This window comes from Trachemys scripta, chromosome 4 (assembly GCF_013100865.1).
Source record: "Trachemys scripta elegans isolate TJP31775 chromosome 4, CAS_Tse_1.0, whole genome shotgun sequence".
Lineage (NCBI taxonomy): Eukaryota > Metazoa > Chordata > Testudines > Emydidae > Trachemys > Trachemys scripta.
In genome coordinates this window covers 95,776,663-95,790,875 of record NC_048301.1, presented here as the reverse complement: position 1 = coordinate 95,790,875, position 14,213 = coordinate 95,776,663, and the positions used below count along the sequence as shown (strand labels likewise).

Below are 14,213 nucleotides of genomic sequence, written 5' to 3'. Positions count from 1 at the left end.
GAAAAATATGGATAAGTAATATTTTTAAAAAACTACAATAAGTCACTTAAACACATAGGCCTAGATCCTTGGCTACAGCTGAGGGCTGCAATGCACAGCTAAAGTGATTTGTGCACGCAAAGGGGACTTTAAACCATTGTGTGCGCACCCTCGTTCCAAAGCCTTCTTTATTGGTCAGGTCTCCCAAGCATTACTTAGAACAGCTTGAGGGCTCACACCAATCACCCCTTCTCACTACTTGAAGAGGGACAAATTCACAGTGTAACTGCGAAGACCATTTGGGAATTATACCAGTAATAAATTAGGCCTCGTAGGTCTCTGGATAGGAGTAGAATGATCCCCCCTGGTTGTAGAATACTCAGTAATTGAACCTGGAACTGGCTGCTGGCAAAGCTCTACGGGTACAGATTCCAAGGCCAGAAGGGACCACTGTGATCATCTAATCTGACCTCCTGTATAACACAGGCCATAGAACATCCTCAAAATAATCCGTTTTGAACTACAGCATATCTTTAAAAAAAATCCAATCTTGATTTAAAAATTGTCAATGAGGAAGACTCTACCATAACACTTGGTCAGTTGATCCAATGTTAATTACCCTCACTGTTAAAAATTTACACATTATTTCCAGGCTGAATTGGCTAGTTCAGCTTCCAGCCATTCAATCTTGTTAAACCTTTCTCTGCTAGATCAAAGAGCCTGTTATCAAATATCTGTTCCCTGTGTAGGTATTTATAGATTGTGATCAAGTTACTCCTTAAACTTCTCTTGGTTAAGCTAAATAGATTGAGCTCTTTTGAGTCTATCACTATAAGGCATGTTTTCCAGCCTTTTAATTATCTTCATGGCTCTTTGTTGAACCTTCTCCAATTTATCAGCATTCTTCTTGAATTGTGGACATCAGGACTAGACACTGTATTCCAGCAGTGGTTGCACCAGTACCAAATACAGAGGTAAAAATAACCTCTCAACTCCTACTCGATATCATTAGCCCTTTTGGCCTCACAGCATCACACAGGGAGCTCCTTGTTCAGGTGATTATCCGCTGTAACCCCCAAATCTTTTTCAGAGTTACTGCTTCCCAAAATAGAGTCCCCCCCATCTTGTATGTATGCCCTACAGTCTTTGTTCCTAGACGCATGGACAAGAAGTATATGTATGTATCTTTAATAAAGATGAGCTAACAGGGTGTTGACACAGCCTCAGACAGCTCCCCCCGTATGCTGATATCATTCCACTTTTCAACCCGGTGTAAACCAGTTTAACAAAGGGCACAAAAGAGTTGTTAAATTTTGTGATCTGGGCTATTGTGGAACTTGTACAGACTTGGGTTGGACAAAAAACATGAATTCCATTTTACAAAAAAATTTTGAGGTTTCAAGAAAGAAAGAGACCACCACAGAATAACCATTAGACGAGTAGTTAGTGTACTCACCTGGGATGTGGGAGACCAAGATTCAGGTCCAAAATTAGGCAGAGAAGGAACCTGAGCCTGGATCTCCCACATCCCAGGTGAGTACCCTAATCACTGAACTATTCCATCCTGGACCTGAGAAACCTTCTTGATGAAATGTTAATTGAAACCAATTCATTTCCACAAAAAGTTACTGTTTCCACAGCTTAGCATTTTTTGAGACACACACACACACACACACACACACACACACACACACACACACACAGTCAGAAAGTTCCAGACCAGCTCTAGTAGATGCACCTTTCAGCTTCTGAATATCACTCGGGGTAAGATCCAAGATATGCAGACTGAGATGCAGCAGAGATTCCAGTCATATTTGAACTTTTCTGATGCTGATCTGCTAGTTGCCTAGATGCCAGTTTCTTTTTGTTTGAGTACTGAACACATCAAGTACCACCTGACAATCTGACTCCAGTGTAACTTCTCCAGTGGAAAACCAACAACTGCTCATAGCATGTACAGCATTTTTTATTAATGGAAAGATACAGAAACTATGGGTTTGTGTTGCCCTTGGGCAAGATGTTTTTCTTAATACCTCTGTATGAAAAAATACCTGCACCTATATACCACAGTGATGGGTACCCCTGAAAGAAGACAGACACACAGCTGGCTAGATGAAATAGACAGATAAGGTAAATACTGGCACTGCTGACAAATTCCTTCCACTTATCTAACATTCTCGGATTTAAAATTGCTAACAGCTAAATCCTGGTTGCCCTTCCATAAACATTCTCAGATAGGAAGAAGATAATGTTTAATTGCTATTATTACCCATTTTAAAAGGCCAATAAACATAAAAGCCATTCATTTAAGTCTGTTTGCCTGATTTTCTTCTTCTTCAGATATGAGAACTCTTTAAAAGAGATGGGGAACAAAACCTGTATTTTGGATTAGGCTTTTGGAGAGGCCTGAACTGAATTACAACAACTGTCTCAACTAATTTATAGTTTGCTTTTTTGCTTGTTAGATGTTTATTTTGTTATTGTTCTACTGCTTGTTTGAAATTAAATTGCAGACAAAATGAAATCTTACAGGTTAAAACAGTGCTCCTATTTTCTCACAAAATATAATATAACAAAACGAATGTTCATAGCAACACTTATTATACTGGATCGCTTCTCTTCTTCAAGTGGATGCTTTTCACAAGCATCAATACACATGACAGCTACAATGCATTCCACTTGAGCACAAGACAGACTACCGAGTCACTTTTGTTTAAAGCACTGCAGATCATTCAAGAGAAATACAATTTACTGGCACATATGTTTCTATGATATTACCATACTACGTTTTCAGCTTGTAACCTAAAGGCAGACTGTAGAATTTTCAAAAGCATCTAAGTGATTTAGGAACCTAAATCCCATTGTCAAAAGTGACATATGCAGTTAACAGACTAACTGCCCATTGAAAGTAGGACTTAAGCACTTTTAAAAATTTGACCCATATTTAGGAAATGCCAGTGTGACAGATTGGATCACAGAACCACCCCCCCCCCCGGGAACTGCCACCTGATGTGCTGAGACTACCTCTGAGCCTGTTTTCCCTGGCAGCTTGGGACTTCAGAACCCTACTTGGTTTGAGCCAGACACGCTAGCCTGCTACAAACACAGACCCAGGTCTGAACCACGTCCTCCAAAAGCTGCAGGCTGAAAACAGCTTAAGAAGTGTTCCTGTCTCCAACACTCAGGTACCCAACTCCCAATGGGGTCCAAACCCCCAATAAATCCATTTTACCCTATATAAAGCTTATACAGGATAAACTCATAGATTGTTCGCCCTCTATAACACTGATAGAGAGATATGCACAGCTGTTGCCCTCCCCGCCCCCAGGTATTAATACATACTCTGGATTAATTAATAACTAAAAAGTGCTTTTATTAAATACAAAAAGTAGATTTAAGTGGGTCCAAGTAATAACAGACAGAACAAAGTGAATTACCAAGTAAAATAAAAGATGTAAATCTAAGCCTAATACAGTAAGACTAGGTCTACACTACCCGCCTGAATTGGCGGGTAGAAATCGATCTCTCGGGGATCGAATTATCGCGTCTCGTCGGGACGCAACAATCAATCCCCGAATTGATGCTCTTACTCCACCAGAGGAGGTGGGAGTAAGCGCCGTCGACGGGGAGCCACGGAGGTCGATTTTGCCGCCGTCCTCACAGCGGGGTAAGTCGGCTCCGATACATCAAATTCAGCTACGCTATTCGCGTAGCTGAATTTGCATATCTTAAATTGACACCCCCCCCCCCCCGTAGTGAAGACCTGCCCTAAGAAAACTGAATACAGGTAAAATCTCACCCTCAGAGATGTTTCAATAAGCTTCTATCATAGACTGGATGCCTTCCTAGTCTGGGCACAATCCTTTCCCCTGATACAGTCCTTGTTCCAGCGGAGGTGGGAGGTAGGTGATTTCTCATGACTGCAGCCTCCTTTGTTCTGTTTCACCCCCTTATATATCTTTTGCACAAGGCAGGAATCCTTTGGGGGGGAGGGATAGCTCAGTGGTTTGAGCATTGGCCTGCTAAACCCAGGGTTGTGAGTTCAATCCTTGAGGGGGCCACTTGGGGATGTGGGGCAAAATCAGTACTTGGTCCTGCTAGTGAAGGCAGGTGGCTGGACTTGATGACCTTTCAAGGTCCCTTCCAGTTCTAGGAGATGGGATATCTCCATTATTTTTTTTTTTTTTTTTTTTTTTGTCCCTTTCTGGGTTCCCACCCCTCCTTCTAAATGGAAACCCGGTTAAAGATGGATTTCAGTTCAGATGACATGATCACATGTCACTGTAAGATTTCATTACGCACTTGCCAGCACACAGGTATACAGGAAGACTTACAAGTAAACAGAACCATTTACAGTCAATTGTCCTGGTTAATGGGAGTCATCAAAATTCCAAACCACCATTAATGGCCCACACTTTGCATAATTACAATAGGCCCTCAGAGTTATATTTCATATTTCTAGTTTCAGATACAAGAATGATACATACATACAAATAGGATGACCACACTCAGTAGATTATAAGATTTGTAATGATACTTTACAAGAGACCTTTTGCATGAAGCATATTCCAGTTACATTATATTCACTCTCATTAGCATATTTTCATAAAGTCATATAGAGTGCAACGTCACAGCCAGGACATTTCATTTCCTAGGATTCCTATGTCACGGCAAATGTCGCAGTTAGCAATGTTGTATAAGCACAATAAAGATAAGGGGCCAGATTCTCAGCTAGTATAAATTGGGATAGTGGCACTGAACTCACTGGAGTTACTGTACTCTGAATTACACCAACTGAGGATCTAGCACAGAATGTCTTTACTCATCATACTAGAGCATTAGTGAAAAGCAATAACAGAATACTCACATCACCACCATGCCAAAGTGCACCAAAGTGCCACTGAATTTCCGAGGGCACGTGTCTTAGTCTGATGTTGGCACACAAGCAGATGACAAAAAACAACTCCGTATTCCATAGCATTATAACTGAATACGCTTAAGAGATTTTCATTACTCTAACACACAGCACTGCTGTTTCTCTTAAAATACTAACCATATTGAATGAAATATAAGTACAGCTATGAGCTCTTCAAATTCTATTTGTACTACAATGAGGGAGTGTCTTTTGTTCAGGAAATCAATGCAGTTCCATTAAACATACCATGCAGGTGGAATTGCGAGAATCCAGGACTACTGTCAGTTAAATCTACTTTGGGAAAGCTTTACTATTCATACAGGAATCACCCAAGGAAGTCTGTGTGGGGAAGGGTGTCATGGTCCGAGAGCGAGCAGGGCCTGAGACCCCTTCGCAGTCCCTTTTGAATGCATTCTCAGGCAACATGCTTTGTTTCCTTCACCTAGGTGGAACCCCATGGTTCACCCACTCTCAGACTGGATCTTGGGGTTCCAGCCATGCTGTTTGCAACTGTGTAAGCACAACAGGCCCAACTGTATTTGGCACCTGCAAGAAACTTCCCTCTGGGAGCCTGTGACCAGGGACTGACTAAAGTGACTCAACACAGCTTCTTCAAACGAACATATTGTTTGTTCACCTAATGGTACACAACAATCAGAGAACAGCCTGAGTCATACCTAATGCTCATCATTTCCCTCAAAGGTTGGGCAAACTTAGCTGCCTCAGGGTGTGTCCACTCTGCAATGAAAAACCCACAGCTGGCCTGTCAGCTGACTCGGGCTCAGGGGCTGTTTGACTGCAGTGTAGACATTTGGGCTCAGGCTAGAGCCTGGGCTCTAGGACCCTCAGCCAAAGCATCAACAGTGCAATTAAACAGCCTCTTAGCCTGAGTCTCTCCCCCCCAACCTATACATAAACACAGCCAGCCTGAGTCAGCTGGCTTGGGCCAGCCACAGGTTTTTAATTGCAGTGTAGACATGTCCAGATCCATCCTGTGAGCCTGTGTCTCAGCCTGTCTGCTCTCAGTGAACATCCCTCCCTCTCTACAGTGAGAAGTTTTAACTGTCTAGTATCCTTTTGATCTAAGCCTTGGCAAACTAGCTATGTAGTTTTGCCTGGTGCCTGGACATAGTATCTTCCCAATTAACTGCCATCAAGTTGTTTACCCAGAGGTATCTTATTGCTGGCCATTGTTTCCTTTGCTTGCTCTTCCTAACAGCTCCTTTTCATTTAACTCCACCTAGTCAGACAGAACAATATCAAACAGGTAAACTGAAGTACATATAATATTCATAAAACATAATACAGATCTCTCCCTGGTTCTTCACTAGGGGGAAAGCTAGTCATTGGATGTTTGGGAGCGCTGGCCCTTTTTCTAAAAGAACTTTAAAATGAACAAAGGCTATGAATGGCAGGGAGGTGGAGAAGGACACTGCTCAGGTTCCTCTAAGAACTCTTTACAATTCTTTTTCCTGTGGGTGGTGATTATTAAACTATGAAGAAAACTTGGTGCACTAGTACTTTCCCACTCTGTATTCCAAATCTCAGGCAAGTTTGTTACTGGTGATTCTTTCTTCTTTGATCACCCAAGTTTCACCTTCTTTCAAGATGGAATCTGACACGGAGGCCATCATGAACATTCAGAATATCATAGTAACATTAAAACACAGAGGCAGCCTACTCTATTATTATTCAGTCTAACTTTTCAAATTCCTCTTGCACAAAGAAGATCCAGAATAAAAGGAGCGGGTTAAAGCTTTAGCACGTAAATGGGTTGGACCAGCTCACATCCTTCCTCACCTCCTTGGGATGCAAGGACTCACTCCCCACTTAGCATAAGCTCAGGGAAGGAGAGTTCATACCCAGAGTCCTGGGGTGTTCTATGTGTTAATTATTAAAATGGTAACAAATGGCCCTTTTGCTGACATCTACCTATTCTCTATTCTGAATATCCACGAGGGGCCAAGTCCTGTCTTCAGTTATATCCTTGCAAGCCCACTGAATTCCAATTCATCTGACTGTGGAGACAGCAATCTACCTAAGAGTTCTTCTTGCATCTAGTTGCTGGCATTAAATAGCAAGTATATGTCCACAGCATGTGTGAGTGCAGAGAGCAGAAAGTGGACATAGCTAAGAGGAAGAGCAGCAGATCTTGGAGAGAATTCTGGGCCTTAGCAGGGTGGCTAATCAGGAGAAAATGAGAGTTATTTTACAAGAGGTTAGAGTTGGGATAATTTGCTGCTGAGATCCACAGGAACCTAGCAGATTTCCACTCCCACCTTGTGTTTCGATTAATCTGACAAGGTTTAGTTTAATCTTTTCTGGCAATGGCTGGGCAGCTGAGCTTAGCGAAGTACGTTTCTTATACATATCTACCTGAGAATGATGCAGAATTTCTATCCAGGAGAGAACGTCAACCTGAAAGGCCATGTCAATCTTTATCCCACTAAAGTCAGTGGTGAAATTCCATTGATTTCAATGGGACCAAGATTTATCCCAATGTTAATAATAAACCTTGAAAAGCCATTTGAGCTGATAAAAACTTTGCTGGCTGAAGATGGTTGCCAATCTTTGTAAATAATTCATTGGAGCTGGTTTGTTATGCAACAAAATGTTACAGTAAGATGTCCAACTTAACACAGGATGATTATCTGAAAGATGAATTGCCGGCTCCCCACTGAAAGTTTAAAACAGAATACACCGATGTTTAGGCTGAAAGCTATTCCTAATACATATGGCAGCTTTCCCAGATGAAATCTCATTGGAGGCTGGTATGTGGCTGTGCATTTGTAATGAATGAACATTATATTCACCAACACTGGTGCATGATTTCTATCCTGCTTGTCTTACAACAACAGAAAAAAGTGAGACAATGGGCATGATTCACCATAACTTCACTGCAATTTTATGCTGTTTTTGCTTCACTTTAATCAATAACATTACACTAGCATAAACCTGGAATAACACAATTATGCAGGTTCATTTGAGAGCACTACTCCACTAGTCTATTCTTGAACTGGGTTCTAGTAAGTCCAACCTGGCAGAAATTTAATAAATTTACTGGCAGAAATTGGTAGCTGGAAATGAATTTTAAGTGGCTAACCAACTCCTGGCTGCTAGTCTCCAAAAGGCCATCCAAGCCTGGCTGGAGCCCAAGTGATTTCAATGGGAGATGAACTGAGAGTTAAAGGATTTGGGTAAAATCAGAGTAAATCCCTCATGATTTCACCTAAATAGCTTGAATTTTAAATTTAATATTATTTTAACTGCATTTTTAAACATGTTAATTCTCCCTAAAACAATAAAAAGTTTGAAATGTAACAGATACTCCACAATTTACCCGATGCACCTTTCTGATCTTTATAGAAGACCTTGGGTTCTGTGGTTTCCCTTATCAGTTGCTTGGCTACTTGCAGTAGGCACACTGTTTATTTCAGTGTCCCTTGTCACTTAGGGTGCAATTCATGAAGCACCTTAGGTGCCTAAAGTGCTGATATAAGCCCCTAAAGTCTCTGTACATAGCACCACTGTGATCCACAAACCTCACATATTTATCCACAGTGGAATAGTCCGTGGGCCAGGGTGGGAAAGAGAAGGAATGGCACTAGTCCAGTGGTTCGGGAATCCACCTGGGAAGTGGGAGACCTCAGGTCCAGTCCCCTTACTCCAGTCACTCTCATTATTTATCCATAATGGAACAGCTTCAACAGAGAGATTGAGCGAGATCCACATCAGAGTATCCTATAGCTTGGTGGTTAGAGCACTCTCCTGAGAGGTGGGAGACACCTGTTCAAATCCTTTTCCCCCCTCTGGGAGTGAGAGGAGAATTAAACCTGGATCTCCCACATCCTAGGTGAATTCTCTATGCACTCACTAAAGTGTATAAAATGGCCACCACCACCTCCTCCTCCTCCTTCCATTTTCTGTGGAATGAGGTAAGCACCTAAGCTACCTGACTCCAGGCGGCAGGTTCCCATTTATGAATCACAAGCCAAGGTAGATGCCTAAATCCAATCTGCAGAAATGCACCTATCACCTTGCGAGGGGCAGGTCTTAGCACACACCCCTCTTGTTGGCACCTCCCATTGGCTAGTTAGGCAGCATTGCAGCTAGCATGCTGGCTTTTGTGGATTGCATTCTAAGGCACCTATATCTCTCCTTTCATTGTATAGAGAGCCTAGGCCTCTAACTCAGGCTTTCTGTATCACAGTGTTATTCCTGTGATTTTCTAGATGCCCAAGAGTTAGTTGCCACTCAGCTTTGCAATACTTAAGTCCCTTCATGGATCCCACCCTGAATCACATTTGAGTGAGTGAACATACCTGTCCTGTTGAGAAAATTATCTCCAAAGGGATGAAAGAGTAGCTCATTAGTATAAAAATCAAGTGAAGTTTTCATATTTATACTGATTCATAGATCATAAGGCTAGAAGGAACCATTGTGATGTTCTATTCTGTCCTCCTGTATAACACAGGTAATAAGACTTCCTGAATTCTTCTGTTTGAACTGGCGCATATCTTTTAGGGGAAAAAAAATCCAATCTTCATTTAAGAAGTTCCAGTGATAGAAAAGCCACCACAACCCTTGGTAAGTTGTTCCAATGGGTAATTATCCCCACTGTGAAAAAACTGTATCTTATTTCTGGTCTGATTTGTCTAGCCACTGGATCTTGTTATACCTTTGTCTGCTAGAGTAAAGAGCCCTCTCTCATCAAATTTCTATTCCCCATGTAGGTACTTCTACACTGTGACTATGTCTCCCCTTAACTTTCTCTATGTGAAAATAAGCCAATTTAACTCCTTGATAAGGCACATATTCCAATCCTTGAATCCTCCTTGTGGTGCTTCTCTGAACCTTCTCCATCCAATGGTGTTTTCCTTGCTGAAACCTCATATCAACAAATCACTGTGCAAAAGCATCCACCAGAAAGTACTATTTCTACAAGTCCAATCATTCATACAAAACGGGTGTCACGCTGTCTGGAGTGGCTCATGACCGTGAGTGCCTACCTCAGAGCAAACTGTCAAAAACAGGACAGCCAGCCCAGACTGGTGGTGTGTTCTAGAATTAGATTTCACCAAACCAATAACAAATGTGAACTCCTGGATCACTGTAACAGTCTTACCAAGGAGCCACAGACAGTCCCCTTACACTCTACAGTCTATCTTGCTACCCAGGCAAGCTGGACTGTGATAAATAGGGTCCTACCAAATTCATGGTCCATTTTGGTCAATTTCACAGCAATAGGATTTTTAAAATTGTCAATTTCATGATTTCAGCTATTTAAATCTGAAATTTCAGTGTTGTAATTGATGGAGTCCTGACGCAAAAGGGAGTTGTGGGGGGGGGTCACAAGGTTATTGTGTGTGGGGGGGGGCGGGTTACGGTACTGCTACTCTTACTTCTGCACTTCTGCTGGCAGTGGCGTTGCCTTAAGAGCTGGGCAGCTGGAGAACGCTAACTGTTAACTGGAAGCCCAGCTCTGTAGGCAGAACTACTGCCAGCAGCAGCGCAGAAGTAAGGATGGCATGGTATGGTATTGCCACCCTTACTTCTGCACTGCTTCCTGCAGAGCTGGGCCCTCAGTCAGCAGCTGCCACTCTCCGGCCGCCCAGTTCTGAAGACAGCAGCGCAGAAGTCAAGGTGGCATGGTATGGTATTGCCACCCTTACTTCTGCACTGCTGCTGGCGGGGCGCTGCCTTCAGAGCTAGGTGCCTGGCCAACACGGTCTAATTAACCTTTCAGGCTGCATTCCTGTAAATAAAGGCCAAAACCCAGTAAAATAGTCACAAAAACAGTATTTCTAAGGAAAAATAAAAACAGGAAATGAACGCCAGACCTTTGAAGGCCAATTTAGAGCAGCCACTGCTGCCTTATAGTTCCTTTAGTTCTGTTCTTGATTCCCCCTTTAGCTGCCACTGCTTTTGCCTACTCTAATATTCTATCTTAGCTTTCAAGAAAGAAAAAAAGATCACTCAGGGCCAAATTGCTGCTCTCATTCAGACTGGCTGCATCTGTGTAACTTAAAATAAAATCAGGCAATCACTCTCTTTGTCTACTTACTTGTGATGCCAATTTCTGTAGCCCTCACTCCAGGGAAATTAGGATCTATAGAATTAACGAATAACCAAAGACATGCGTAAATTAAAGTAAGAAGTGTCTTTATCAAAAGACATGGTGATCGGTCTCGGAGTCAAAAAATATACCATTTTGAACAGCAAATTAACCTTTTCTATTGCAATTTATTTTCTGATTTAAGTTTTTGGTAGATTTGAATAATTTTAGTGTTTATAATTATGAGGGACTGAAACACTGAGGAAAGTTGCAAGCAACTGTCATGCAAACTTAATGTGGACAAGGCAGAGCATGGAGATGGGGATGGATTTTAAGCACCAGGCCTCAACAGTATTAAATTTAACATGGAAGGAGCAGGGGTTACAGGGCTCCTACCATATAACCCATAACTCAGGTTAGACTCTCCTGCAGTAGATTCAGTTACCCCTAGGACTCAGCTCATGCTTCTGAGTTCTATCGCCGCCAGCCCACAAAGGGAACAGAGGTTATTAAAGGGGGCCACTCAACCCATGAAGGCTACAAGGTCTTCCTCTATCCCCTGAGAACAACACTCATCAGCAAAATTCCAGGTCTTATTTCTGGGAACCATTCCTTTTAGCCTTTTAACTGCACTGGAAACCAGCCACAAGTTGTGATAAATTAACATCCCTGCCAAGTACTATCACAAAATACTAGCTTTCGCTCCTAATTAACCTACCGTGCCTCCAAGATACTGCCAAGCATGGCCCATAAGCAGGGTGGTTAGATCAGTGGGATGGGAGTCGGGATTTCTGGGTCCTATTCCCAGATTTCCTACTGACTTTGTCATGTTGTCTTCACTAGGAAAAAAGATGTATTTTCGTCATGTGCTAGCTAACACATGGTAACTAACATGAGGTAAAATCCTAGTGAAGATAAAGCAGTTGTAGTTTTAACAGGTGTTAGAAAGTTGAGGTAAACAATAGCCTCCCCCATGATACGCACCTCTCTGTGCCTCAGTTTGCACAACTGTAAAATGGCTATAACAATACATTCAGTATATATTTCAGAGGAGTTTATGACGCTTGCCTAATTAATGCTAGGAAAGCACTTTGGGGTCCTTTGAGATGATAGACACTAGAAATATGCAGTATTATTATAGGGGAAAGTGAAACACCTTAATTGCTGGAGACAAGGACTTCATAATAAATGCCAAAGGTTGTGTGACTATAACAACAGAACTTTCCCAAGTTCATTTACAAGGAAAGGTGTAAAGGACAAACTCAAAGACATAAGGTGTATCTGAAACTAAGTTTATTTCAGTTTCAGTCAGTTGCAGGACAGCTTCAGGGGATGTGCTACTGCAAAGTGCACTTTACACTGTTACCATCTGAGAAACTCCATCCTAGTGTTATTCTTTGCAGGTTTATTGTGGATTTCTTTATAGGCAGTTTTCCAGTGCTGTGTTTCCAGGTATATTTGGCTCTGTTACTTGAGCTGCTCATTGAATACATTTTAAGTGTTTTCCCAGTTTAGCAGAAACTACTATGTGGTAGACATTGTTGAGGGTGAAATTGCCTCAGGGTTTCACCCAGAAATAATTGTGCCCTCATATGTTGTGTAACTATAGTTCTATATACACAAAGATACGTTGTGCTTAACAGCCTGCGTTGCCTATTGCAAATGAACTAAATTATTGCAGCCATGCTTTTAGTGTTTTAAAATACTGTCAGTGCTTCCCAGAAGTCAATAAACAATATCCTTCCTGACAACTGATGGCAACACTATGGTTTCCTTAGGGAATTAAGTGATTTACCACAATCAAGCTCCCTTTACAGCAGCATCTCAGGGATTAACAGGAGTCATCTTGAATACAACTGGTAAAATTATACACAGCACTATGCTAATGACAGAAAGAAGAGGATGCTAATGACAGAAAGAAGAGGAAGAACTGAGGGCACCCGCACTCTTGTTGTTCATCATGTAGCAGACTTGTCCTTTTGCAGCTGAGTTTGCCTGCAACCATAAAGTCAAATCTCCTTTTATATACAGTGCCTCAAGCGCTTAAAATGTTACTTCAATGAAGTTTTCTTGCTGGCACTGTTCTTGATACTTCTGATGCACATATAAAGGGTGGCTTATATAACTGAGAAGGAGTTCCCTATCCAGTAGAACATAAATCACCACCAAGGTAGCTGCTTCATTTACATTTCAATACCAGTGCCTTTATTATACATGTGCTTTTTCATGATAAATATCTAGCATAACCTTAGAGGTACATGACCTTGCAACATATTAGGGAAACATTGTGTAAGGTAGTATCCCCTCCAACCAAAAACTAAACAAACACACATTTCAAGTTACTCTATTGGCTTAGCTCTCAATATGAATCATGGTTTCGGGAAGTTACTGAGGACAAAGGAAGCCTAATATTAATAATATGATGCCACAGGTTCAAAAATAAAAGCAAAAGATGAGGAATATCTATGTCAATATGGTGACCAAGTAGCAAATAGGACATGAAGGATCCAAATTCAGTCCCAAACCTGCAGGGGCTTGAAACATTGGTGAGATAGGCTACATCTACCCTATAAGCTGGGTGTGTGATCCCCGTCTCCCATAGACATACTTGTGTTTGCTCTCATCTGAGATAGCACAAGAACGTCTACTCCAGCTGGGAATCACACCCCTAGCTCATAATGTAGCTGTAGTCATAGAATACTCAGCCTATTGGGGAGAAAGCATCCCGTGGTATTACTGAAGATCAGTTCTGGTCTAGCACTGATGGGCTTCAGCTGGAGTTATATCTGGTTCTCTTTCACCTCCATTCAGCAAAGCACTTAAGCACATGAACCAAAATCTTGGTCCTGCTGATGTCAATTGAAAATCTTCCACTGATTTCAATGGGGCCAGGATTTTTCCCATGCTTCACTTTCAGCCCATGTTTAAGTGCTTTGATAAATTAGGGTCTTTGAGTGGGTTGCCCTGTGGATGAGGTGGAGTGAAATGGGGGAGATCGTGGCGAATCCAACCTCCCTATAAAGCAAGGGGTAATTGCTGAGTTTTCTGTTGCCTGATGGTATTCCTATTCTAGCACATCTATAGAATTTGCCCACTTGCTCAAACGATGCTAAACCTGTGCAACTAATAGAGGAAGTTCTGATTTTTTTTTAAATGGAGAACATCAAGTTTATGCTGATCCCCACATACATTATTCCATAGGGAAAATATGGCACAGCGATAGAAATATTTCAAGCACTACCGTCTATTTGTTTAAGTGGTTTG

The 14,213-nt window shown here is 41.8% G+C and overlaps 1 protein-coding gene across 1 annotated transcript in view; it reads right to left on the bottom strand.

Moving 5' to 3' along the window:
* Positions 1 to 14,213, bottom strand: part of GALNT18 (polypeptide N-acetylgalactosaminyltransferase 18) — a 420,371-nt gene that overhangs the window by 49,632 nt on the left and 356,526 nt on the right. The window contains exon 12 of the mRNA XM_034769997.1: positions 5,704 to 5,716. Coding sequence (XP_034625888.1) covers positions 5,704 to 5,716 — 13 coding nt within the window. The remainder of the gene's footprint in view (positions 1 to 5,703; positions 5,717 to 14,213) is intronic.